This window comes from Cygnus olor, chromosome 1 (assembly GCF_009769625.2).
Source record: "Cygnus olor isolate bCygOlo1 chromosome 1, bCygOlo1.pri.v2, whole genome shotgun sequence".
Lineage (NCBI taxonomy): Eukaryota > Metazoa > Chordata > Aves > Anseriformes > Anatidae > Cygnus > Cygnus olor.
This window is the reverse complement of record NC_049169.1, coordinates 115484819-115511328: the sequence shown is the minus strand read 5'-3', so window position 1 is coordinate 115511328 and position 26510 is coordinate 115484819. Positions and strand designations below refer to the sequence as shown.

Below are 26510 nucleotides of genomic sequence, written 5' to 3'. Positions count from 1 at the left end.
AAGATAATGCACAGCTTTGAATAGGCAGTTGATTGGACCTATTCCAGCATCTTAACTTAAAAATTTCAGAAATGCTCACTTCTGAACCTGCCGGGAAAAAAATGGTTTCTTAGTGCTGCTGCACAGCAGTTGAACTAGGGACTGACTATCAGCCTGAAAGGCAGTGTGTGTAAACTGCTGGGGGAGAAGAAAAGCCTGTGACAGTTCAGGCACTTGAACTTCTGAACAATGCTGGAGGGAACCAAACCCTGTTTTTCTGGCTGAGATTCCTTTAGTCATTCTTACTGAGGTCAGAAAGAAGCCATGCCCACAGCCTGCCCAGCACCCTGGTGGGTTGACTGTGTGGGGTTGTGCTTGGTGCAGGGCAAGGAGCTGGGGACCAGAACGAGACAGGGAAAATCTATGTGGGAAGGAGAATCTTTTGCATACAAAAACCTAACATAGTTTCATTTATCTTGCAGCGAACTAAGTGCCAAATCAAAAACATTGCAACTGCAAATAGTAGAAGATGGAAAGTTGGATAGTAAGTATTAAAACTGAAGTGTTTTGCATGATCACCTCATTGCTATGTGTTGACATGAGTCCTCCTTTAGTTCTACCTGGCTGTATAGCCGTATAAGAAAGTGTTTGATTTGTGAACCTGTGTTGAAGTTCAGGCGTCTTCTGCTGACTTGTCCTGATTGTCCCATCAGCTGTACCTTCTCTAACGTCTCTAGAGAGCCCTCGAGGGGAGAACAACAGCAAAAGGGAGATCAGCTGAAAAAAGCCAGCCAAGTTTATACAAAACAGGGGAAAATGTATAAGTTAAGTTTATGTTTTAAAACCCGGTAAGCCTGTCCTCAAATTTAGGTCCCAGAGTTGAAATCCATGGAAAACTGCAGAGTTCTTGGGTAGGCAGATCCATCTGGGTCAGCCGCTGTCAAGGTACTTTGTTACTTCCACCAGTAAGCCTGGACAGAAGAGAAATGCAGTGTTAAAAAGTAACTCTCCTCCTCAGGACAGATTTAAGGTTACAAAGGAACCTTGAATCAGCCTTTGTTTCTAGGCTGTCGACAGCTGTTGGTAATCCTAATTTTTTGCCCTTCTAAAATTTTAACAGATTTTCCGTGAGAAATTTTGGTTTCAAGTTAATCTTTCCCCGTCTTTCTCTTACTAAAGGGTAATTGTTGTTCGTCCTAAATCCTTCCTTTTCAAGCCCAGAAGGCTGCCTAGCAATTACCACGTATAAAGCACACTAATTCTGGTTGCATTGGATTAAATATAAAATTTACAGAATGAAATATTTTTCATTCTGTTGTTACAGTTTGCAATTAGCCTTCAGTGGCAAAGAAAAACTCACCACTGAACTATTGCATTGTGTTTATTTGGAGAAGTATTGCCTTACAAGTGCTGGGGATGAGGGATGAGTAGGTTTTGAGACCAGGGAGCATGATGAGCTGTTTGCATGAGCTTTGTAAAGTTGCTCCAAAAATACCTTGCTTACCTGAGCTTTATTGAATTGATGCCACAAGTTCTTAAATTCTTCTCATAGGTACTGCTTGTCCTTTTGCTGATACAGTTCTACTTTAGCTAGGAGTAGTAACTTTATTTCACATCTTGAATCCATTTGCCCTTTCCTTCTTATGCCAGGTTTCAGGTATAAAACAAACAGGCAACAAATGATTATTTGTCGAAGGATGGGAAGTCAAATGTAGGCAAATTATTTAAATTTCTCTGATGGGGATGCTGTTTTTTATTTAAAAAGAGAGAGAGAGAGAGTTGAGATCTATGTAATCAGCAAATATATATTGTTTCTTACATAAATCTAGTCCTCAAGCATCTTTTGTAATGGGTCTTTCAAACAATACCAGTAGCATTCCACGTCCTACTAAGAGTGTTTCAACCTGGTTTTAAAACAAAAAAGTCCCAGTTGATTACACTGGCAATTGTCTTTCTTCTCCCCTGGATCCACCACTGCCTTAGCTGTTCTGCAAATTTAAATGGAAAACTCAGAGTAGAGTCATGAGAGTGGACAATGGGAATATAACGTAGATCTCTGTGCCCTTGGATTTTGCTTAAAACTATGATTTCATCCCTGAAATCCTGCAGTAATTTTGGTAATGGTTTGCTCCAGTCTAATGTAGCTAACAAAGTAAGGGGAGGAATTAGAGAACTGCTCAGCTGGCACTGAAGATCAAATTAGGAGAAAATATTCTTAATGATACACCAATTCACTAGGAACCCAAGGTGTTCTCTGAAAAGAAAGATGGAAGTAACTGGTTAAGAATATTGTTCAAGAACATAATAGTAATATTTCTAGATGTTTTCTTTTCCCACAAGCATTCTGCATAACTGGGGGGGGGAGGAAATGGCCGGAAATAGTGGCAAGCAGGTAATGTTTCATGTCTCCATTCTTTGTTGCTCAGTATTAGGCCAGGCTGGGGAATAGTTGAAAAATGTAAAGAAAGCTCTGAACAGTGCTCTTACTGTCCCATGGTGTAGAAACAGTTCTCGTAATTAGCTGCCATTCTTCCTCCTTTCCTGTCTTCTCATCCTTAAATATACTGACAGCTTAAATGAGTGCTTTTTTTTTTTTTTAATTTTATTTCTTCTAGGTTCTTTGTCCGCAACGGCAACTGTACCTCTAGATTTGTTCAGGAAGCAACCTTCTGGCCAGCAAAGCTTTGCACTGAACAGCACGGCCAGTGAGAGCAGTCCAGAGCTGGGGCCTCGGCTGGGATCCATTAGTGCAGAGGTATGGCACGGGGGTGTTTTTAGGGTGGATCTTTTACTTCTGGAGGTCCTTGTGAATGCTCATCTTGTGCTATGGACTGTCCTTCACAGTGCAGTGCAATGTGTGGCCCAGTTTGAGTAGCACATTCATATTATATGGTAGTGTGTCACACTGTATTTGTATATATCAAAAGTATTAGCTGGCTATTGAATGTTAGTAGGAATGTTAAAGGAGCGCTAGCTAGGAATGTTAATGTCCTTCTTGCTTAACTGCGCCTCTAAGGTGAAATATTTTTTCTCTTCCTAGTTCTTCTTTATAGAACCTAATGAGTTAAAGATCTGGCAAGTTTCTTCTCCAGTGTCAAGCACTAAGATAGAAAAGGATCGAACTGTGATGCCCTGTGGGACTGTGGTCACTACTGTAACGGCTGTGAAAACCAAACCTCGACTAGAAGGGAGATCATCTCCACTGAGCACAGGTGAGGAGGTCCAATTCTTTCTATGTTTGACGTTAGGATTGTATGTGGGGAACAGGAGGATTTGGTCCAGGGAGGAAGTGGGATGGAAGGAAAGGTGCTGTTGTCCAGATTTCTCTGATGCGTTGGTGGTGCAGGGCATTTTTTATATTCTTCAAAATCAGGTTTTTAATTTTCATGAAGCCTTGTTCTTACAGGAGGAGTGGTTAGTCCTCCTTTTAGTACACACTTTAAAGCTTTATGCTAGGGTGGTAATGTATAAGAGCTTTGTGGATGTTTTTCTGTATGACGAAAGTGTCAGGCTCTGAGTGCTTGCTGGTGACAGTCTTGTTGCTGTGCCTTCTAACCTCGGTGTGTATTACAATCTGTGATGAGGATTGGTGTGTCATCCTCTGACAAACTTTTTTCAGAATACCTTTCAGGAGCAGACTCGATTCTTCTTGGGATATGTATGAAAATAAAATCTCTAAACAGTCTTTGTTTGAAGTCTCACAAAGAGCTGAATTCTCTTCAGTTCTCAAAGCAGATCTTTTACTTAAATGGATATTGTCTAGTATATTACAGAAAATGCTTAAAAAGAAATTGCTATACTTCACAGGTCTTTAGGGGGTCACATTACCATAGAGAGCATGCATTGAGAATTTCTATTAAACTGCTTTCTCAAACACTTATGTTTTAAACAAGCTTTTAAATTGGTATAATTTACTCTTATTATTTTCATAGTAAGTGTCTTCAATAGTTTAAATAACCAAGAAACTTGGTCTTCAGATTCTCCTGTGAAAACTCCAGTTAAGGTCAAGATGATTGAAAAGGATTTCTCTGTTCAAGCTACCCATTCTCATGGTGCTACAGTCAGCAAAACTTTATCATCTTCAGATACAGGTAATAGAAACTTTCAAAGCTTATAATCAGAACACATCTCTCTAGGCTGCACATGGGATTAATGTAATCCTGTTAAAATAAAAACAAACCCACATGGCTACTGCCTTTCAACAGGCACTGAGTTGTTTATGTTAGCAAGTACTGTGGTTAGGCATATAGCAGTCTTGCAATAGAAGTCTGTTTTTAACTGGAGATTTAAATTACTAATTTTGAAAAAATAACAATGAGCTGTGGTTTGGAGAGGGTAGGTGACTGCAAAAAAAAAAGCCAGGCTGGCTTTTCTCTTACTTCTGAATGAAAGGCTTCTCCTTTATAAAGCCATGAGGGATACTGCACAGAATGAAAAACATCCAAAACTTAACTTTAAGGCCATTCTGAATTCCCCTCTCTGAATAGAAGGCTTGAGGCTGGCTTGATGTAAAGCAGACTGGAACAGCAGGACCACTGAATTCTCTTCCAAACTCTGCCACTGTTGTTATGTTTTGTGCTAATGCAAATACATAATCTTGCCGTGCCGGTTTGTTCACTTTCCCAAGTCACCTGGCATATAGTTGAAGAACCATCAGGTTCTTCAGAGCATCAGGTAGCATTGACAATACCTTTAATTACAAATTCACTTTGAATTCAACCCGATCTTGACTCTGTGGCCTTTTACCTTTTTGAGGTACAACTCTGAATCGTCAGCGTATTTTTCAGTCCTTTGTGTTGTCACCATTCATTCTTTAGCTCCGTAGGCAGCAGTGATGAAAGGTGTGGTCCAGTATAGCTGTAAATGGCACGTGATGTGGAGTTCAGTTTTCTTCGTACAGATTTAAGTACGCGTGGGACAATCTGGAGATGATCTAGGCTGCTCCTGGAACAGTCAGAAGGCTTGCTCAGAAATAGAGGTGTACAGGCAAAAATACAAAAATTTGGGAAGGAGTGTGAACCATAGTTTAATAACTCTTGAATCTTTCCCCATCTTTAGACCAATGATACCACGAAGCAGGATGGTATTTACTAAGCCGTTTTGGGAAGCCTTAGACTTCCAAGTTTTCTCTCATAGCTGATTTTGATCTCAAAGATACAAAGCACTTACTGGAAAACCTGTGAATGCAGCTTAGGGCACATTGAGATGGGCAGTGTTTTTCTTTTTATGGGAGTTCGGGGGAATTTCTGTGAAATGTTAATATACCACAACAGGAAGAATTACTCATTAACTCAAAAGCCCAAGCAAATGAAAGGAATACAAAGGAGCATTCAGTATGGCAATAACTTAGGTAGTATTTATTACAAACATAATGCCGTAATAGCTACAAGCTCCATGGAAAAGACACTGTGTCCTTGCCATAGTTCTAAATAATGACAACAATAAGAGTTAGTAAGTGCTTCTGATGCTGTCCTGACCACTCAGCTGTTCTGGGGGGCTTTGCAGTGGTTATGAAGGTGGAAAAGCAGGGGTTTGTATCAAATGTGCAGGCGTGCATGGGTGTGCATACCACTTGTGCACACCTACTGTTAAATTCCAAAGGTATCTGAGGTACTTAGTGTGGTATTATTTAGGCGTCATTTTTAGTGCCTTAATGTCACAATAACGAAAAGACACCACGCAGTTTAATTAATGCTATTCCTGACTGTATCCTTTTGTTGTTAAATCTCTTATTAAAGAGCCCACCTCCAATAATTAAATCTGTGGGTTGTTTTTTTTTTTTTGCTTCATCAACTTTATTAGATTTGTTTGTTTCTAAGCTTGATGAATTTGATTAGTTTACATTTGCTTGTGCCCAAAGTTACTGCAGTGTAGCAATGTGTTGAAATAATTGGCTGCTTTGCCTAGGTTTCTAAAACCTTCTGTGTGTTCAAGGCATGGGTTTGTAAGTGCAACTTTTGTACCTTTTCTCAGAACAATGGCTAACATAGACCAGACTGAGAAGAATGGAAAGACAAGACCCAATAGCTGGGTGGTGTACTGGAAAATATTTTGTTATTCATGGTGTTCATCCTATTTCTGCTAATTTCTTTGAATTTTAAATTAAGAACAAGGTCTGCCTCTCTTAGCTCTGATACTTCCCATTTTTTTCTTCTTTCTGAAATAATTCTTCATTTTCAGAACTGTTGGTATTGAATGGCACTGATCCTGTTGCAGAAGCAGCCATTCGACAGTTAAGCGAGTCTGCAAAGCAGAAGCTGAAGTCTCCTAGGAAGAAGAGCACCATTATCATATCAGGGGTGTCCAAGGTAGAGCAGAAAACAACACGTTTAATTCTTAGTCCTGCAAAGTCTTTGCTCCACTGAGTATTACATGAATGTGCTTTCTGTTTTCTCCTATTCAGCAGTCTCTGCAGGATCTAGGTCTGTTTGCTTCAATTACTGTTTGAAGCTGAGCCAAATATGAGTGGGTTTACTGCAGAGTGGGTTGTTTTTTCATTCTTGGATTTGACAACCTGAATAAAAACGTATGGTGTCCTTGGACAGGAGTGGGATGATTAGGAATTTGGGAAAACCAGGTTAGGTGAGGACAAAAGATGAGTCCTTCTCCGTGTTTTGGATTTGTGGATTTGCATTTATCTGATAGAGCTGTCAAGAAGTCCTTCTACAAGACAAAATGCATTGATATCTACCTTTTTAATAATTAAATAATAAATAAGATTATAAATAATAAAATAGATTATTTTCTATGAAATCTAATACGTTGTTACATCAGCACATGTAGGAAAGTGTCCCATTACTTGCAGTGGGGCCAGTGATAGGTGTGAAGCATGTACTTAAGTCTTTTTTTTTTTTTTCCAGCCATTTGGCTTTAACAAGACAGTGATTAGGTAAATATGGTCACCTATGATTCTTACTAGAATTTGACTATATGTTCCTCTCCTTTAGTGGAGCTAAAGGAGCCTCACAATGGCTTTCTGATAGCCCTGAGCAGTGCAGGTGAAAGTGTAAAGCAGAGAGAAGAACAGAACTTTTCCAGGGAGGCTTGTTTTTTCTGGCAGAGCAGCTTGTGTCAGTGTTGTTTCTTTATTTATTTATTTTTTCTTTCACTGGGCAGACCTCTTTATCTCAGGACAGTGAAGCTGCACTGATGATGGACTATGCTGCAGCCATGGACAGCTGCTGCAAAGAAGCAGATCCAGCACCCACTGGAGAGGAGGCAATTACAAAAGTCACCTCTGATGAAAAGCTATCATTAGGTGCTTCAGAAACAGTACCTGATACTGACCCTCAGCAAAGTGTCCATAAGGCTTGGGGCTTGGAGAACGGCACTCAGCAGTGGAACTCCAACACGCTCTTAGACCAGACCTGCGAAGAAATATCTGGGAGCTCATTAAGTGTTTCAGAAACTGGGAGCATGAAAAAGTCTAAAGGTACGTGAGCCTTACCTCTCCTGCAGTGAAAGACTGCTTTTTGTACAATAATCGACAGCGTTGTGCAACACTGTACAGTAGGTTATCTTCTTGTACTGATTTTTCTTCTGAAACTCTATGCAATTGTGGTGATGGAAGCTGTCTTACTAGCAGCTATAAAGAGTGCAGTCCTCTGGCTCTCAGAGATATGGCAGGCTCTGTGACGTTCTCCTCCATCTGGAAGCTAGAAGGGCTCACCCTTAGAAGCTGAAAGGCAGACCACTAAGCCTGACTCAGTATCTGGGAGGGAGATAACTGGCCACATTGTCAGTTCCTTGGTGAAAAATGTATTCTTGTAAACAAGGACTTGTGCTCTGTTAGGAGTCCCATTCCTGATGTGAAAATGGCAAGGTCCTGCAGTTGCTTTCTGGTAGGCTGCTTTTCTTCCTCCTTTCTTCCTTGCTTCTCTGAGCACGAGCTTCCCTGCCCTCACTAAAATATGTGTTCAGACAGCACCAATGGCTAAGCCAGAAGTTTTTCTATGTTTTCATTAATACGTAGTTTGCTGTAAAGAAACGGGATTAAAGTATAATTTAATAAGTAAATAAAGGGTCAGATCATTTTGCTCATGTAGTTACATACCTGGATAGTTGCAATTTGGAAATGTCATAGGATTCTTTGTGTTTCCTTTATAAATCCAGTGCCCTCTTAGGCTGTTGTGATGGCTTGTGGCTATGTGGTAGACACAGGTGGCTGTTTAAAAAGTCTGAAAGAAGAGCAACTTAGTGGACTCCCACCTGTGCCTTGAACAGGCAGCATGCCAGCCTCAGGGGATGTGCATTCAAGATGCAAAAATTGCAGTTTCTCACCTGTATTCATCCCTCTTTTGCTTTATTTTCTATTCTTTCCTTACCCTGAGGTAGTGTGAAATGGCTTTCTACAAAACCTCAGTATAGTACTAGATTATTGTAATGCACCCCACATAAGTTGTATACTAGACCTCTTTGCCAAAGTTCTCCCATAGGACATTGAGGTCTTGTCTTTTCACAGCACTTTTTTTTTTTTTCCATCTGACAGTTTAGAATAGCACAGCTAAGCATGAAGTGAACATTTGTCTTTTTTGGAGCCTGGTGAAACTTACAAAGCTGTGTGAAATTTTGCAAAACCTCTGAACTCTTCTTTAACGTGTTATTCCAAACACGCAAGTGGAAGTTTGTTTGTGAACTGTTGTCTAGTTTTGTTTTTCCCTGTGCAGTACGTTGCAAAGAGATCAGACTTCTGAAGATTCGCTTTGCACAGTGCAGGGTAGGACTGCTAAAAAGGGCAAGTTATCTCTAATATTTGAGACAGTTGTCTCAGCTGAAAAAGACTTCTAAAAACAGTCTAAAATCCCTTTCCTTGTACACAGATCTTTTTGTGGAAATCTTGAATCTCTGCTTTGTCACAGCCGAATAGCTTTTATGGAGTGAGATAGGGAAAGGAGGTAGAAATGTTTTCCTGAGTTAGGTTTGAATAGTTCAAGGGTTTTTTGTTAAATGCCTTCCCTTCTAAAAAACAAGAATAGCAACAGTAAAAAACAGCTTTCTGCTTTAAAAAGCCTTATGTATGGTATTAATGTCTTAAAGTTAGCATTGTCTTTCTCTATATTTTTTTTTACTCTTGCATATTTTTGTTCTTTACCTTTCTGACTTCCTGTTTCTTACCCATTCCCTTTTATAAACTTAAGAGGACCACTATGCCAGCCAGAATTAATTACCTACACAGTAAGTTATTTTTGTCTTACTTTTTAAAGAAAATGTAGCTTTACAATGGTACTCTCATTGTAAAAATCAAAGCAAAATGTAGTTTGGCACCTGTTTTCTTCTCCCCCCGCATCCATTTCTTTCCCCCCTCCAAAATGGCCTTCCTGTGCTCAGATGCCCTAGCAGACTAGTCTGCCGTAACAAATGGTTTTCCTGGTGGGTGTGCTGTCCAGGTGGGTCACGCAGAGTGGACAGCAAGGAAGGCTTGGAGGGGTGCTCTGTGCTCCTAATCTCTGTCCATCATGCCCATTCCTGTCCTATCTGGTTATCAGTCAAACATCTGCTCATGCAAACCATGTGTGACCCCATACTGGATATGCATACACAGAATGCTTATTTTAAAAGCTGCTGCTTACGGTTTTCTAGATCTCATTTCTAGCCAAACTCCTTGAGCTACAAGTTCCTCAGCAGCTGTTTACACAATCACTTGGATTACAAACTGTTTTGGAGTTGGGAAGGAATGGAAAGAAGCATCTCCATTCATATCCTAGTAGATGTGGAAGGAAATCTGAATCTAGTTTATGTTATTGAACAAAGTGATCCTAGCCCCACAAGCCTGTTCAGAGCACCCTAAGCTGTGCTCAGGAGCCTGTGAAGACCTGAGTCTGTACGGTGCTCTTGAGACTCTCTCTGCTTATCTCCTGGTGTTAGGGGCAAAGTTGGCATGCGGATCCTGTTGAACTTGAAAAGTAAGCATGCAAACAGCACGAGCATCACCAAGCTTGTGATTTGCCCTGTGCCCTATCTTCTCGGTCGGGGTGCATGCCTCCACAGCAGCTGGAGCCACCGTCAGGCAGCACGTGCCAGACTGGCTGGAGACTGATGGGTGGCAGTGGGGATGTGGCAAGCTTCCAGGTACCAGTGACCTCAGTGCCTCTGAAAACACAAGCTTTCACGTCGGGGGGCTCCTGCTTTTGCTGAGGCCGTGCTGTTCTCAGGGAAGTGCTGCCTGCAGTTTTTTTCAGCTGCAGCGAGTTGTCCTGGGCCACCAGTGCAAGTTTTGCAGCAGCCTTGGTTAGGTTCTGTTCCCTAGGAAGGGAGATCAGTCTGAATGGATAGGACTAAGTATCTGTTTACAGATAAACTCTTCTGTCTTGTACCTCCCATTGGCACAACTTCAGCTGCAGCTGCCAAGTCTGCTGGGCAGAACAGCTGAGTGCTAAAACAAAAGCCGCACAGCAGCAGGGCCTCAGCAACCTCCCCCAGCCCCTGCATATTAACAACCGTCAGTGTCACGGGGTAAAACACTGTTTCTTTTATGCTGTTGACAAGAGCTTGAAGTGGTACTGCCTTGCCAAAGTGATCAGTCAGAGGGTGATGGGAGAGCAGTCAAGAGTCAAACCCATGAGTTCCAGTTGCTTTCAGCTGACTTCTGCTTCAATCCCATTGTGCCTGGTGAGCCAAGTCTCAGCCGCAGCGAGGCAAAACACGCTGGAATATCCTCCCGGATGCTGAGTGCCTAGTCCTTAAAATAAAAAGTAATAATGCCAAGCACATGTTTGTAAGTGTTCCGGTCTGAACAAAGCATCTGGCTGCGTGGAGCAGGGCTGCCATGAATTGCCTATTCTGCAGCTGCTGCTGTGCAAAATGCCATGCAGCCTGCGTCGAGTCCTTTGATAATGATGTAATCCTAGCTGTTGGACACGATCACATGCAGGAATTAGTCTGCGTGTTGCTTTTTGCATCCATTTGCAATGGGAGGAAAAGCAGAATGGAGACTGTGTGGTGACAAAATCTAATAGTTGATCTGAGAAGGAGTAAGGAAACCTGGTTATGGTAGGGGAACAGGCTGCGGAAGCTTTGCCAGGGAGGAGACTGTCCTCACGTATCCTGCCTGACTGCCAGAAACCCCCTGTGTTGGCTTGCTACCTGGGTCCTCCTTCGTTCAAATTGGCTTGTGCCACTGGGGCGACGACAGTGCCCAGTTCTGCACAAAACGACCACCGTGTTAACGCTGGGCTGATGTGCTGACATCGGGCTGAGTGCCGCTGGTAGCATCCCTGCCAGCTGAGCTGCCTTACACATCAGGCATGCACATGGAAAGGGAAGGTGGAATTTGGCACAATGCTGGCTGCAGAAACAGCCAGAGCTTGCAAAGAGAGAAGACTACTGGTGTCTGGTGTTGCCAGCACGAAGCCCTGGTGAGACGATAGCTGCAATTGCCTTGGCTGCATAGCAGGTTTGACATGGGATCAAGAGGAGGAGTACTACAAAATAAAGGAACCTGGACTAATTTACCGCAAGAAGGGATTTGGGCAAATTTCTGAATCTATTGGAAGCAGATGTAATACTATTTTCAGTCTATTTGAGGTGAATTGTTATTTCTAACAGGATTTTCAAACAGCAAGAGCTTGATGATGGCTACTCTAGGTGATGGTGCTGACCTCTTGTAGAATACGTGCAGCCTGGCTTGTTCAAGTCTGCTGTGTGCGGGCTGGCTGCCAGGTGCTGAGCTCAGGCACCAACTGTGTACTGCGCTTCAGATTAAAATGCCACCTTCACTTTGTGCATAACGGGGTAATCTTTTCGTTTCAGCTCCTTTTACTGCTGAAACAGCAGACAGTAACACCTCTTTCTCTATTTCATTCTTTCTGTGAAATACGCCGTACTCTTATTGCACTAGAAAGGTTGCATATGCCTGTTTGACATTTGAGAACCCAGTGTGCAACCCAAACTAAACGCTGTGCATGTGTATGTTTGAACACTATCGTAGCTTTCAGAAGAACGCTTGAAACAAAGTGTAAGGAAGGCAACTTGCCTGAGATGCGTGGATCGACTTTAGAAGTTGAAATCAGAAGATTAATACTTGATTGCTCGTAGATAGATTGCACGGTAGCTTTCCTTCCTTTTCAACTGCATCGTTTCAGAGAGAACTGAAGGAAAAACTACTTTTTCTTTAGTGCTCCTCCAGCAATGAGTGTGAGCTCTTCTCTCCTGAACTTTTCTGCTAGCTGTAAGAGCGTGTGTATATGCATAGATCTAGAGCTACCACAGTCTGTCGTGAATCTAAGCGATTCAGTTTGCATGATACCTGCATGGAATGAGGAGAAGCAGAGAAATACATAACTTCACAGAGCCTGAATTTCTCCGTGGTGTTTGGCTGGGAGAGAGCTGGGTCAAGAGTGGGGCAAGGTGGATTCAGTAGCATGTAGCGTACGTATGTGTGCCTCTGGTTGAAAGCGCAGCGATTGCTCACGTTTGCCGGTATCCAAAATCACTTGTTCCAATGCGGGACTCGTGCTCCTATGTCCCATCAGTTACAAACCATCAATGTTATTGCTTAGATGCACCACTCTCTTAGCTTTCTAACACTGAATTGTTAAGAGGGTTGTGCTCAAACTGGAAATGTTGAGACCCAGGCTGTTTTTTAGTAGTGTTGCAATTACAGCTAAAGCTGTAGTCCAAGAGGAAAGCAGCCCGTTCTGTCTAAAGTGTCCCGTGCCTCTGCTCTTTGCTTCTGCAGGTGGGATTTTGAAAAAAAGCGCGAAGCTCTTCTTCCGTCGGCGACACCATCAGAAGGACCCGGGAATGAGCCAGTCGCACAACGATCTTGTCTACCTGCAGCAGCCCCTGTCAGAGGAAACGCGCAAGAAGGGAGGCACGCTTTCACGTCTTCTTAACAGGAAGCTGCTTTCCAAGAACAAAAGCAAGAGCAAACTGAACGGTGCTTCAGCAGAACCATGTGTATAAGACTGGATGCTCTCTGGTGGGGTATTGCACATCAGTTGTTTACAGAGCAGTACTAGAGAATACGAATGCAGCTGATGACTTGCATAACATGATGTTCACTAATGCAGCGGTCAAGGAATAAACAGAAGGCTTGTCTTTTTTGTTTATTCTTCCAGAACGCTTTTCTCTCTGGTTATCAAGTTGTTCCTCCAAATACAAGCAGCACTAATTGCATCGTGACAGCTTTTGGAGGATTGTGTGGGGTGTTGTACAAGATGAGGGAGGACAGGGAATGGTGCAGGTGGAGAGGACCTGCATGTGAGCACCTAGTTTACATTAGTGGGGAGCTGAGAACTGAAAAATCATACCTGCCCTATGGCTGAACCACTATCAAGAGAGAAGATACCACTGTGCTTCCTTGCTGCAGCATGGAGCAGTAGCAACGCAAGTCTCAGCTTGTGTTTCTGGTCAGGCTGAAAGGGAAAAGAGAGACCCAGATCCAGTTTGTATTGTAATTTGGAAACGGGTAAGTTTTCAGAAGCAGAACTAAAATGCTGATTAAGATAGCCTACTGTAATATCTGTAGCCTGCTATAATAACTGCTCAGTCCATGTAGGTGGAGAGATGCCTTTTATACTAGCCATAAATCAATAAATTATGCAAACACTTATACTAGCATATTGTTTAATGTTCTGTGCATAAGTTATACTCTAAAAAACAGAACTTTTTTAAAAGTCTACTTGAGTCTACTTGCAAGCAAAACATTTAAGACTTCTCCTCTGTAGCTTTTCTTCCGTGTGAGAAGCTGTGCTGCTAACGCAAAAACCTATCTTAGGGGCTCTAATTCCTTCTACCAAGTACTTGTTAGACAAGGAAATAAACCATCATATCAAATGCAAAGCTAGGAGCAATAAGTGTCGAACAGAGCATATTTAACCCTATATAAACTTCTCATTAGACAGCTTGTTTTACTTGCCAAATACTTACTGAGATCTTAGAAAACACAGTTGTGAAGAGAGCTTTTAAAAAAATAATGATCACAATTCCCTCGGTCTTTCAGTTTCTAGATCTACCAGTGTGGTCACGGGGTGAGTGTTCAGTTGGTTTTCTGACTTTTTTCCCCTCATTAAATATTGCAGCTGGCTCCTTTAACTCCTTTAAATTGAAAGGAAAAACTGGTGAAAGTAAAGGCATAGTTCTTGTTTCAGCTATTTAAAAGGGTAAAAGGCAGTATTTCACAGGTACCACCTTTCATGCATACCTGTAGTTTTCCGTTGTATACATTCCTACTGAGGACGAAGGACCAAGCCTGTTCGCTTTCTCCAATAAAAACATCCATTCCATCAAAACTGCTGACACAAATGGAAGATAGATTGTGCCTGCTTTGCCAACAGGGTTTCCCATTCCTGCCCCTTAAAAGTCATCCAAGGCTTTGGCAGATATTTCAGCTTTCAACTTAAACCATTCTTCAAAAATAGAAAGTCACTGAAGAACAGAAACGCGTATCAAAACTTCCAATGGACTCTAGATTCCTTGGTAAATACTTTTACAGAGATAAAACTAGATTCTTTTTCTTTTTTTTTTTTTTTTTACCAACAAAATAGTAGAAGAAATGAATTGTCAAAATCTTTTAACTGAGTCTACTGTTTAAAAAATACCATTTATGTGTAACCTAGTAAAATCACTGTAGTACAGCAGTCCAGACTATCAAATGGCTGTATGTTTAAGCATGCTGCTTATTACGAAAACACTTGAAGGCATTTTAATATTCTATGTTTTGAATATTTGTTACACATGAGTGTCCTGGAGCTGTAATGTGTTTAAAAATCCCAGTTTAGTAATACGGGTTTGTCCTGCTTGAATGTGCGTGAACACTTTTGTTTGTAGTTAATTTAACACAAAACAGAAGTTAGGATTCGTTCATTCAATAGCAGACCACGATCTGAGCATCCAAAAACCTGAAGTTAAGTTCCCTCAACATGCACTTTTCCCCCTGACTTTGCTAGGAACTCTTTGCATAATGGGGCAGGGTGGGTGATGAAATCCCCCTTATGTTTTAAATGCTCGGTTTTATTTGCTGAAGGAGGAAGGCTAACCACCAAATTGAATAAACCAAAGCGATACAGCTCTGTGGATAGCACCTTGTACACTAAGAGCTGGAGAATTGGGAATGTAGAGGGAGTATGTAACACTACTTGGAGTCTGTTTAAATTACTGAACTGGGATTTTAATTTACAGAAGCTTTATCATTTACTGTAGAATGCGGTGGAAATAACACTGAATACCGTGCAGAATACAGAAGGGTTTGCTTGTATCTTACTTACCCCAAAGAACAGATGCACCCTGAGGCATTTTTTTTTTTTGGTTGATCTTTCTGAAAATCTTGGTAATTGCCTAAATGTGTGTCTTAATGGTGGGAACTGCAATGTGTGTGTGTGTGTATATATATATTATATACTGCAAACTGTGTGAAGATTTGGGCTCACGTATATTGAGAGAGAATTAATTATGAAGATGAGGAAAGCAAGGCATCTGGGGTTAAAAGGGAATCACGGGAATCTTGTTTTTTAATTGGCTTCACTCCTCAGGAAAATAAACATCGTTTGGTTTGATGTTTGACCTCTGCATCTGGCTGGCGTGTGTTCCTCACCTCTTCCAAAAAAATAATTTTTGTCATCTTGTAAAAACGAGATAAATTTTTCTGCCCATAATTGAACCTTCTTAGTCTGTGTTTGTGATTTGCTTTTGCTTTATGACATTTAAGCTTTTCATTTTTATGACATGATGACCTGCATCCCTACCTAGCCAAGATTTGCCTTGGCTTTTCTGGGAATTTTGACTGAACAAGTAGTACAAGAATTAGAAATTTCTTTGTAAATTAAAGTGATAAAGCTGCTTAATATCTCACATGTGAATACAAGCTAGGTAACTTTGTTAAAGTTCACTTAAAGATCATTTTAAAAGTCTCTTTAAAGAGGAGGGGCTCCTTTATCCCTAAATCACTGTGTTTCACATCCAGTTCACCCCAGGAGAAAATGTCAGCCATTTCACTCCTAACTATACACAACACTTCCGAAACTGAGGCAGCAGGAAGGAAAAGGGATGTCATAAGGGAAAAAAAAATATTCATTTAAAAAGCAAAATACCTTTGCCAAATTTGTTCGGCTTAATGGAGAGGTAATAAAACTGTACAAGCATAAATTCTGGGCTTTATTCTTACACTTTGTTAGATTTTTATTCCCGTGCTGGCTCTTTGGCTGGGGCTCTGTGTCATACAGACCCGTAGTTACTGCCCGGCTCTCGAGAGGGCTTGGTTTCCAGCACTGCTTTTTTCAGACCATGCTGTTTGTTGCCTGCAATACCAGTTCTGAGAATCGGTGAAATTTTAGGGTTGTTTCTGGTGCTGCAGCTCCTCGCTAGTCCCAGGTGTTTTTTTTCAAATGAAAGCTCTCGGCTATGTATTTCAAGTAATGTTTTGGTGTTCTTGATACATGAAATATCATAGAAAAAGTGGAATTGACTACATAAAATGCTGTTGAACGTGTATGGGGGAAGTGAGCCTTGCTCTTGTTTTAACATCTCTTTTAGCTCTGGTAAATCTTGGTGTTACAAGGGCCAAGAGCTCTCTACAAGGTGGGAGTCACCTGGATTTTTTTGTTTTAGCTTATTGCTACATTTTAACTGCAGAGCTGAAGCTTGGGATAAGCACTTATGCTCCAGAATGAAGCGTAGCAGAGCTCCAAAGGCATTCATTCCCCCTGTGAGCAGGCACAGCTGACGTCCTGCTCCGACCTCCACAGCACCTAGGTGGATTTATTCGCATGTTTTAAGTTATCAAATGCCTCGGCGTGTTGCTGAGCTGCAGCCTCGGTGACAAACAGTTCAAGATTAACTACATAACAGGGAGGATTGCTTGAAGTCACGGGTGAATAATATCATTTCACTCAGGATATCCAAACTGCTACTATGCAAGGTGCTGGCAGGGTGTGAAGTACCTGTGAAGGAGGGATCTGAGGTCTTTCCAATCCTGTAACTTTGTATTTCCCAATAATGTACTATGCTCTGATATTCCAGGGGGAGTAAAACATTTTTTCCTAGCATACAACTGTGATGGTCACTTCTGTGGTGTTTTATTTTTTTGTTGTTGTTTTTCTGTGTGTGTATGTAAAATTAAGTTGGTGTAATTAAGAAGCCTACGATGTACAGATTTATTACATCACTAAAAAGCGCGAGGATTTTTTAAAGAAATAACTACTGCTGTACATACAATAAACGCCAGTTGTCTCTGGGTTGTGTGCTGTCCTACGTACCTAGTCAGCCAACCTTAATAGGCAGTTTTCTACTCTCCTTCACGAATTTGACCTGTTGTTTAATGCAGACAGTTCACCTGCTTATCCGGGGGCAGACTCCTCCACCTACTCTGTGCCAACACAGTGGGTTTTTTTCTGATAATCCAGGCACAGCCGGCCATACAAGTAGCCCTCTCTTGTTACTTGAGAATTATCTAAAACATGGACAGGGTGGGAATCTAATGGGAGGGGGAATTGTGGAATCACTGTGGTTACTCATTATTTCATCTCTCAGTGTTATTGTATTATCCTGAAACCATTTGTAATTTGGGGGAGATATTGGGAGGCAAAAGGGGTGTTAGTGCATAGATCCTGTATGAAAGACACCAGTACTAAAATGAGCACTGCCTGTGAATAAGGTTCTCTTGCAATCTTTTTGCTGAAAAAAAATATCTTCTAAATGAATACTCCCACCAAGCCCTACCAGACCAGAGGAAAACAAGACAAAACATTCACATGAAAATAGCTACAGAGGTGTTTTTTTGTCCCTCCCAAAAGTGACTGTTGCACCTTCTTTTGCAAGGAAATTTTATGTTGCCTTGCTGAGTTACTGCCCACATCTGCCTGTTTATTTCAAATCCTTGAAGTGCTTAGCTGAAATTCCCTACTGGTCTCCTGATAGTTTCCTCATTTTCCTTTCTGCTCTAATCTTGGGTCTTTATTTATTTATTTTTAACTTCTGTGATGCTATGAGGGTATGCTAGCAAAAGTGACAAGAAGCATCCGAGCTAAAGCAGGTGCCACAATCTGTCCTCCGGTTCATCATTCCTGAACAGTGAATAGAAAGGGTCTTTGTTTTTTTTCATCTCTACCCCAAGGATCAAGCCAGGTATAACGCACAAGTTCACGGCCTGATGCTAATACTGAAAAAATGTACATAGAAAGCGTGTTAGAGCTGCAGGGTCCAGGCATACAAGCATTGTAAACCCACACTGCTTTGGCTAAGAAACGTGCAGTTAACTCCTGATCCGACAACCACAGACTGGTTTGTGTTGGAAGGGACCTTAAAGCCCATCCAGTTCCACCCCCCTGCCATGGGCAGGGACACCTCCCACCAGACCAGGCTGCCCAAAGCCCCATCCAGCCTGGCCTTGAGCACCTCCAGGGATGGGGCATCCACAGCTTCTCCGGGCAGCCTGTGCCAGGGCCTCACCGCTCTCACAGAGAAGAAAAGCAGGGCCACTTTTACGCAGCACAGGCTTATCCCCCTTAAACGAGCACCCTGACGCTCAGACAACCACTTTATTTATTTATTTATCGATCCCGTTCACACAGGCTCTCGACCACAGCGGCAGCCGGGGGGGGAGGAACGGGAGGAGGACATGGCGAGGACTACACCTCCCAGCGTGCCCCGCGCCCGGCCGCGCCGTCTTCCGCCGTCGCGTGGTTTCCGGAGCGGATCGGAACCCGGAGCCCGGATCCGATCCGGCTCGGGCCGTTCCCGGGGCAGGTAACGCCGCCGCCCCGCGCCCCCCCCCACCCCGCGCGCGGACACCCCCTCCACTCCCCCCCCCCCCCGCTTCTCCCCCCGTTCCTCATCGCTTCCCCTCCCCCCCCCGCTCCCCGGGGGCGCTCGGGGCCGGGGCCGGGGCGGCGGCGGGGGCGGGCTCCGGGCGCGGCGGCGGCGGCGGCGGCGGCTCCGTCCCCTCCTCTCCGTCCTCCTCCTCCGCCTCCACGCCGCCTGTTCTTTGTTACAGCGGCCGCGCCGCCGCGGCGGAGGGAGGGAGGGAGGGGGGCGAGCGCCGCGGGTCCGAGGCAAAACCCGGCGGAGCCGCTCCCGGATCGCGGCTCGGGCCCCAGCGGGAGCCCTCCGCCGGCCCCGCGGGCTCCGTGACGGGTGGCGGCCGTTGCAGCCGTTACGGCCGTTACGGCCGTTGGGGCGCTCGCCCGCTCTGCCCCGCTCTGAGGGCACGGGAGGGCCCCCCGGGGTGCGTTTCCACCTGGGTTGTGGCCGCCCGGCGATGCCTGCCCCTTTGTGTGGAAATATATATATATAAATATTTTTTTTTTTAATGTGAGAAATGTATAGAGAGTGACATATTTACGTGAAAAATAAAGGGAGTTCTCACTGACTTTGGTTGTCCGTGCAAGGCGGTGGTTAGGTGCAGTGGGACGGGTGGCTTCGTGGAATACTTTTCTGACAGAAATGCTTCAAAATAAAGAAAAAATAGCCCTGAATAAAAAATCTATAATGTAACAGGAGATGAAAGGTAAAATAAACCCTGTGAAGTGTGTGCTCGGTGCCGCCGCGTGAGGTGGTGTGGCGCCTGGGTTAGCAGCCAGAGCAGGTGACATCATGGCACTAGGCTCAGAAGCCCACGGGGTTTGTGAGGTTTGCCAAGGGTTTTGAAGCCCACAGGTGAGAAGTTCCGCGTCTGCAAAGCAGGATCCTTAAACCCACTTCTGGGGTCCTTCCTTCCTCCCTTACGCTTTAATAAAGTAGGAGGGAGAAGAAGACCCCTCAGGAGCTCATAACAGTGCAAAGACTAATAGTGCAAGGCAGTCAGTCCTCTTCCTGCACCTGCACGAAGAGACGCGGCTGTATTTGACACCTAATGCCCGTTCCTCTTTTTTTCAGAGCACAGCAGGTCACTGTGCTGAGCGCAGGAAAGATGGAGGCTGAATCAGAAAGTTTGCTCTGTGGAAAATGAAAGCGCTTGCTACAAAACTGAAAATTAAGCTAATGCAGATAATAGCTGAAATATAGAGTCTCATCAGTGAAGTGAGGTACGTGTGAGGGACCTTGGCAGTTTCTCTCCATCACCTTGACCGGTATTTATGCCACTGTGATTTCTCCCCCTGCTTTATTGCTGTTCTGATCTTAGGGCTGCTAGAGCAAGATTGACCTTGGTGCTCTGGTAACGCTGCATGTCATCAATCTGCCGTTTGGGAAGTGTGACACAGGAAAGCACGCGCGCCTTTGAAGAGCAGGTTGCACAGCGGTGCTGCTGATCTTGCTGCACCGTGTCCCCTGTGTGTCTGAACCACTGACCGAGAAGAGTACTTGTTAATTCAGCCATATTTACGATGAAAGTCTTGTCAGGACACAAACTGTCTAAAAATAACTGGACATAACACTTCTTGAAATAGTGCAGAGCATCCACGGAGCATCTTGGTTAGGAAGCAAAACACGACCATTCTTGCCATCAGTCTATGATTCACTTTCTATGGCTTGTTTTGTACTAGTTACCTGTTTCATTGCGTATACTGCTTTCGGGAAGAGAGCTTTGGGGAATTTCCCTGATTTGCTGCTTCTGCCCAGCACCAGACTTCTGTATAAACGTGTAAATGTGTTGTTACATGTGTTTAATCCCCAGGAGCCATAAACGGCTGGTGCTACATTGGCAGCGATAGCCCCTTACAAGGCAGCAGGCGTTAGGAGGGGCTGTGCTGCTGGCGAGAAGAAGGATTTGGGAGGGCTATGCAGGGAGGCTGGGGTGCCCAGGCTTGTGTTCATCTTTGGACAGGTTTTTGTTGTCGCAGTAGCAAATTCTATGCCTTTTTTCAGACAGGGCTCTGCCAGCCTGGTGTGTCTTTGGTCATGTTTCCTCTGGTGTGTCTTTGGTCATGTTTCCTCTCCTCTGTCCTCCTCCTCACGGGTTCAGGCTCTTACTCTTGCCTGTTTCTTCTTGACCAATGTCCTTGCTGTTTCTGCAGCCTCATTCTCTCTTGGACTTAAGTCAGGGTCTTCGTGTTGCTTTGCCTCTTGCTGAGGCATTGGGAAGATTCCTTATTTGAAGAGGAGAATTTCAAGGTTCGAAAAGGGAAAACTGTCTTCTAGAGCCCACTTGTGTGATCTTAGTCATGCATAATCACAGGCTGCTTGCCAAAAGTAATTCAGATTGTCTAGACATCGAGGAGCAATAAATAGTGCTTATGAGAGTTTTTAATACATACTGCCAAAACTGGTTTATAAAAGTGAATATGGATTATCCTTATTTTACAGGTGAAAGCAAATTGGTGGGTTACCATTTCATGGCAGGTCAGTGTCAGAGACGGGATTTGATTTTCTGTTTCGTGATGCTTGTTACCAAACTGTACGTTTGCCTTTGGAACAGATCTGTGATCATATCTGCAGAGTTTAGGTTCTTAAGGTTGTTGTGTTTATTAAATCAGTAATCCAACCCTTCACCGATGATTTTTAATCTACCATGCAATATGATGTTGCTTGTTCTGAGGTTCCACAAGAGCTTCTAACACAGGGTGCAGAGACACAGAGAAATGGCTGGAGGTTGGCGGGGGGGGAATTGCTTAAGATGGCATTGCCTAGAGAGAAGTGCCCGTGAAGCTCCATTTGGGCTTCTTGCTAGTGACTTCAGCAGCACGTGTAACGACACAGCAGTCACTGGGGCATTTTCCTTTTCTGTCCCTGCAGGAGCCAGGAGTGTGTTTGGGTGTGCTCTGGGTCAGTCAGCATCATCACTCCGTAACGGGATGTTTCACTAATATGGTGAAAGTAAAACTCATTCAGAACTAACTTCATCTTTTGTGTTTTGGCAGGTTTAAAAAATGGCTGAAGATGGCAGCGATGAGACTATGTTTATTTGTAAGTATTGGAAGGAAGATGATTTACTTCTTGTGATGTGACTTGTCTGTGCAGAACGTTTGAAATTAAAGACTAAAACAGACTCAGTTTTTATTTATGTAAAAGAAGCTCAGACAGCTTATGGGGGAGTAGAGAGAACGTTGCTAATTTTAAGCATACACATTTTCCTGTTTCCGTTGGCAAACAGATGAAGAGCCCTGTGGATGTGACTTAGCAGAACAGCTTCTTCGTGGCTGAAATAAGTGTGGTTGAAGGCTCGGGGCTTGCCAGGGACTAGTCTAAGCCCTGTGCTTATACTGCCAGCTTTGGCAGCCAGGGCTTTGCACGGGGAGCTCTGACCTGTAGCCCCAGCTCAAGGTCTGTCCCCCCAGCAGGAGGATGCAGGCTGGTTAATCTTTCAGGACGAGCCCAGTGTGAGATGCGCTCGCTGCTTGACCTGACGGGTCTTGCTGATGCCCTTCACTATGGTTTTGTGCTCCGGTGGCTCAGCCGGCGCTTCGCACGCTCGCAGCTCAGCTTTGTGGTCTCCTCCTGCTGTGTAACCCCGTGTGCCAGCCTGGGTTCCATGCCCCTGGATCTGGGACGATGAGAGCACGGAGCACGAAGAGGGGCTGGTGTGCCACACGGGTACAGTGGGCAGCAGCCTGTGCTTGGTGGACCTCAGCTATAGGTTTGCTTCCCATCCTAACCCCTCTGTTTGTCACCCATCTGGACGTGCAAGATCTGGTGCTACAGTGGAAAAGGGTTGGAAGATGCAGAGTTCGCTCACATACACGTGTGAGCAGAGGGGACTTGGGTATTGTGGATCTGATCCGGGAAGAGCAGAATGGAGCCCGTGTCTTCGGTGATATGAATCCACAGTCTTTCACTCTTGATGGCTCCACAGCTGTGCATTGACCGTATGGCAGCTAACTCTTCCCTCTACAACATGTTTATTGGGGCTCCTTAAAACACAATGATGACTTGGTGGGAATTTTTGTTGAGTTGCAGATATCAGTGGTGAGATTACGGTGTCTTCCTTTTCATAAAAAGACCCTGGTAGATGCCAAAAAGGATGGGGATGTGACATAGTTCCCTAATTTTAGATTGATGGTGTCACATGGCCTTTTTTCATCTTCCGGTGGAGGCAGAAGTCACTAAATTTCTTGAGCTTTCTTGTGCTCTTTGTATGTTTTTGCCATGGAACTTGGGGACTGCTCAAGGTCTGGAAAAGCAAGTTGCTGTAAATGATACTGTGCGCTCCCACAGTTAACGCCACTGAATATGTATTTCATAGACATAGGAGAGTTTGGGAAAATTTTTCATAAAACTTTGTGAACTTGCCCTCCCCAGGGTATTTTGGCATTTAGGCAAAATGCTGTTTTGCTTAGTTTTGTATTTCTCCCGTGGCCGTAATCTCTTGAAGGCGTCACATACGGCGAGCGTACCAGCCGTGGGGGTTGTCTGCTCCAAGGCATCCCTCGGATTTTGAGACGTGCCACACCGTGTCAGTCTCATGTTCCCTCCGCTTTGATCATTCATCCATGAAGCAGCGAGAGACACGTATCTTATTTCCACCTGTAGTTTTGGGCAGTGCTCGTTGAAGCAGTGCAGAGGCTGTCTTTGCAGAAGTGAAGGCTGCTTCGGTGTCGTCAAAAGATAAGGGGAAGAGCAAACAAAGTGCTTCCTTTCCTTTGGCAGCAAAGCCAGTTTAAGAAGCCGTCATTCCGGCTGTTCCTTCCAGTCCCCATTGGTGGTGATAATCCGGTTCTTTTCAGCAGTCTCCTTTACACATTCCTCTGTGGCTCCTCCACCCTATTTGGTGTTGGAAATTTACATTTAACCCAGATTATATTAGTATATGAAGTGCAGCGCGAGCTACAGGTAGTTGAATTTGCCACACATACGAGTGGGATGGTGGGATGGTAAACTGCCACTCCCAGTGTGGCAAACTGGGCTGGGAAATTCCTTCTGCTGAAAAATGAACCGATGGGGAAAAAATGGTTGTTTTGTGACTTAGTTCACCAGGAGGCACCACAAAGAGCTGTGCAGGAAGCAGTGGCTGGGCTTGGGGCTTGCATGATCTGGCACTGCCATTTGTGAAGTGTATGTGGATTTTCACTGCTAAGCTCTTGTGTTTTTTTTGCCAGGAGAAAAAGAAAAACAAACAGCACGACCAACAGGGGGCTGTGTTGTGTAGCTTGGGATCCCTTTTCCTCGTCTTAGAAGAGATCCAGTTCTTAGTTCAGTGAGACAAACTGGGAGGGAGGGGTTTCCAGTTAGGAGCACAGTTTATCTTCACCAGAGGGAGCATGCCCTGGAACGAAATTGCTTTTTTCTTGTTCTCATCCCAAACAAAGTGTAGCCACCCTCTGCTTTGCAGCCTTGCTGGGGTTGCCTGACTTGTCCTTGTGAATGGGGAGCGCTAAGAAGATAACCCCTGTGTGATCATCTCCTGTGCTGCGTCAGCAGCTGACCGGGCAGGGCAGTTTGACAGCTGGTTTTCACGGTGAAGCAGTGTACGTGCGTTTGAAATCCTGCTAAGGTGGCTTATTTTACAAAGTTTCAAATCATCCCGGTCTGGAAGTTATTTCTTAGGAGCCATTCAGGTCTGAGTAATTTACACTTAAACTAGAAGTTAATTGAGGTGGGCTGAAAGTGAGCTAAGGAGTAGCCTCGGCGCATTGCTTAGTCAGCCGGCTTGTTTGGGAAGGCACCAGAAGCTGTCTCCGAGCTCTGCTAACTCCCTGCCAGACGCTGCCTCTGCCGTGCCTGAGGAGTGCGAGCGCATCAGGTGCTCGGCTCCTGCTCTGCCTCCGTGCCTTGCGCAGGTTCTGCTGCTGGCGCCAGGGGACAGGGTTCGCGTCTCTTATTTCTAAAACGACCGTGCTATTCAAGCTGTTTCTAAAAGCCTGGGTTCTAATGAAGGGAGTAATGCAATTTTCTCAGGCTGCTAGACATCGTGGCACTTTATCGGAAGAATAATCCCATCTTTAAGCAGAATATTTCCTGTGCATGTAAGGTAATTATTTCCCCCAGAGAGAAGATTTAAACAATTGTGTGCTGATAGTACTGATCATAGTGTGTATTATCTCACCTACATAGGTGCCAGCTATCACCTCAGTGTTCTGTTATATGTATTCTTTTAATCAATATAAATAAAACCCTGTCTTGATAAGTATTTTGCTTTGTTCTAGATTTTGTATTTGGCTCTTGAAAGAGGCAGCTGTACTACAACAGCATTTTCCATGAACTTTGCTGTCTGCTTCCTTGCAGGGTGCGAGGACTGTGGGCAGTACCATGATTCAGAGTGTCCTGAGCTGGGCCCGGTGGTGACGGTCAAAGACTCCTTTGTGTTGAGCAGGGCCAGGTAAGGAGCGTTTGTGTCACTGCTGGCTAACCAATGCTCACGTTAGTTCTTCAAGTCGTATTTGCTTGTTACTGGGTTGTTAACGTTGACAGCTGAGAAGTGAAGTCCTAGTCTATGAAAAGGACACAGCCTTGATAGGGAACTAGAAAAACCGATGCATAAACTTAAGTGCTCTACTGAATTGAAGCCAAACAATAACTTGCTGCTCATCAGGACTTGGCTTCTTTGCTTAAGTTTCTGGCAAAAAGTGAGATAGCGCCAGATGGGGTGATGTCTTGGTCGAGTACCTGCAGCTCGTTCCTCTCCTCAGATGTACCATACAGGCTTCAGACAAGCACAGAAGGGTTTCCCAGTGCTGTGAATGGTTGTATCCTCCTGCTTGGTATAACCTCTGTAATTCCTCCACTGAGAAGCAAAACAAGTTGTTCTCATTATTGTGAGCCTGTATGAATGATTATGGGTAATACTCCTGTCAGTAAGCCTACGACAGCGCAGCAGAAACAGTCATGCTTGCCAAAAGAAACAAATAGGCTAAACGTAGTAGGAGAAAACAGCAGCGAGTAGCGTATTCTTTACAGAGAAAAGAAATCTGGCGTTGTAGGCAAAATTTACATTAATGTGTAAAATGTGGGACTTTTGCTAAGGAGGAGAAACAACTATCATGAAGATGCAGCACAGATCCCAAAAAGGGAAGTGAGTTCAGTGGGCTTCACGAGCTTTATGAAGCTTCTGTATTTCTTGGAAAGTCACAGAGAAACCATGGGCAAGTGGGCAGCAAGTCTGACATGTTCTGGCTATGCAAGCCATACTGTGTCTTCCCAGGATCATTTTGTAACAAACATCTGATGTGCTGGATCAGCTGCGCATGTGCCGTGACCCCTCTCTGCATGGGCAGGATGCTCTTTGTGTCCCAGGGTATGTTTGCTGGATGTGTGCAGGAGCAGTAGCCATATCTCCGAGCCTTCAGGAAGTCCAGCAGTCCAGTGTAAGTTCCTGATAGACGTCAGCTTCCTGTGGCTGAAAATCCTCAAAAAACGAACTTAGGCAACCAGCGTTCATGGGGGCTACTGTTGTAACACCCCTGACAGTAGAGTTGCTTTGGACATGAGGGTAATTTTGAAATGCCTGAAGGAGTGGTATCGCAGGAATGGTGTCAAGCTGCGGCAGGAGAGCTTCAGGCTAGACATCAGGAAGAGGTTCTTCACTGAGAGGGTTGTCACGCGCTGGAACAGGCTCCCCAGGGAAGCAGTCCCTGCACCAAGCCTGTTGGAGTTTAAGAAGAGTTTGGACTGCGCACTTAGTCGCACGGTCTGAATTTTTGGGCAGACCTGTGCGGTGCCAGGAGTTGGACTCGATGATCTTTATGGGTCCCTTCCAACTCGGGATATTCTATGATTCTGTGATT

At 44.2% G+C, this 26510-nt stretch overlaps 2 protein-coding genes across 21 annotated transcripts in view; both read left to right on the top strand.

Annotated features, from left to right (window-relative positions):
* C2CD2 (C2 calcium dependent domain containing 2) overlaps window positions 1-17147 on the top strand; it is a 39955-nt gene extending 22808 nt beyond the window's left edge. The window contains exons 8-15 of one of the 2 annotated variants that reach the window (XM_040530400.1): window positions 462-523; window positions 2595-2734; window positions 3020-3191; window positions 3957-4070; window positions 6160-6287; window positions 7096-7411; window positions 9117-9153; window positions 12656-12753. In XM_040530400.1, the coding sequence (XP_040386334.1) occupies window positions 462-523; window positions 2595-2734; window positions 3020-3191; window positions 3957-4070; window positions 6160-6287; window positions 7096-7411; window positions 9117-9142 (958 nt within the window). In that variant the 3' untranslated portion in view covers window positions 9143-9153; window positions 12656-12753. Of the gene's footprint in view, window positions 1-461; window positions 524-2594; window positions 2735-3019; window positions 3192-3956; window positions 4071-6159; window positions 6288-7095; window positions 7412-9116; window positions 9154-12655 lie in introns of both variants that reach the window. The other variant, XM_040530390.1, reaches the window with a different exon arrangement.
* Window positions 17148-18424: 1277 nt separating this feature from the next.
* PRDM15 (PR/SET domain 15) overlaps window positions 18425-26510 on the top strand; it is a 34504-nt gene continuing 26418 nt past the window's right edge. For 5 of the 19 annotated variants that reach the window (XM_040530364.1, XM_040530347.1, XM_040530294.1 and 2 more), the window contains exons 1-4: window positions 18427-18660; window positions 19789-19937; window positions 21711-21756; window positions 25012-25105. In XM_040530364.1, coding sequence (XP_040386298.1) covers window positions 21720-21756; window positions 25012-25105 — 131 coding nt within the window. In that variant the 5' untranslated portion in view covers window positions 18427-18660; window positions 19789-19937; window positions 21711-21719. Of the gene's footprint in view, window positions 18661-19324; window positions 19938-21156; window positions 21248-21710; window positions 21757-25011; window positions 25106-26510 lie in introns of those variants that run through there. The other 14 variants (XM_040530355.1, XM_040530303.1, XM_040530285.1 and 11 more) reach the window with 8 other exon arrangements.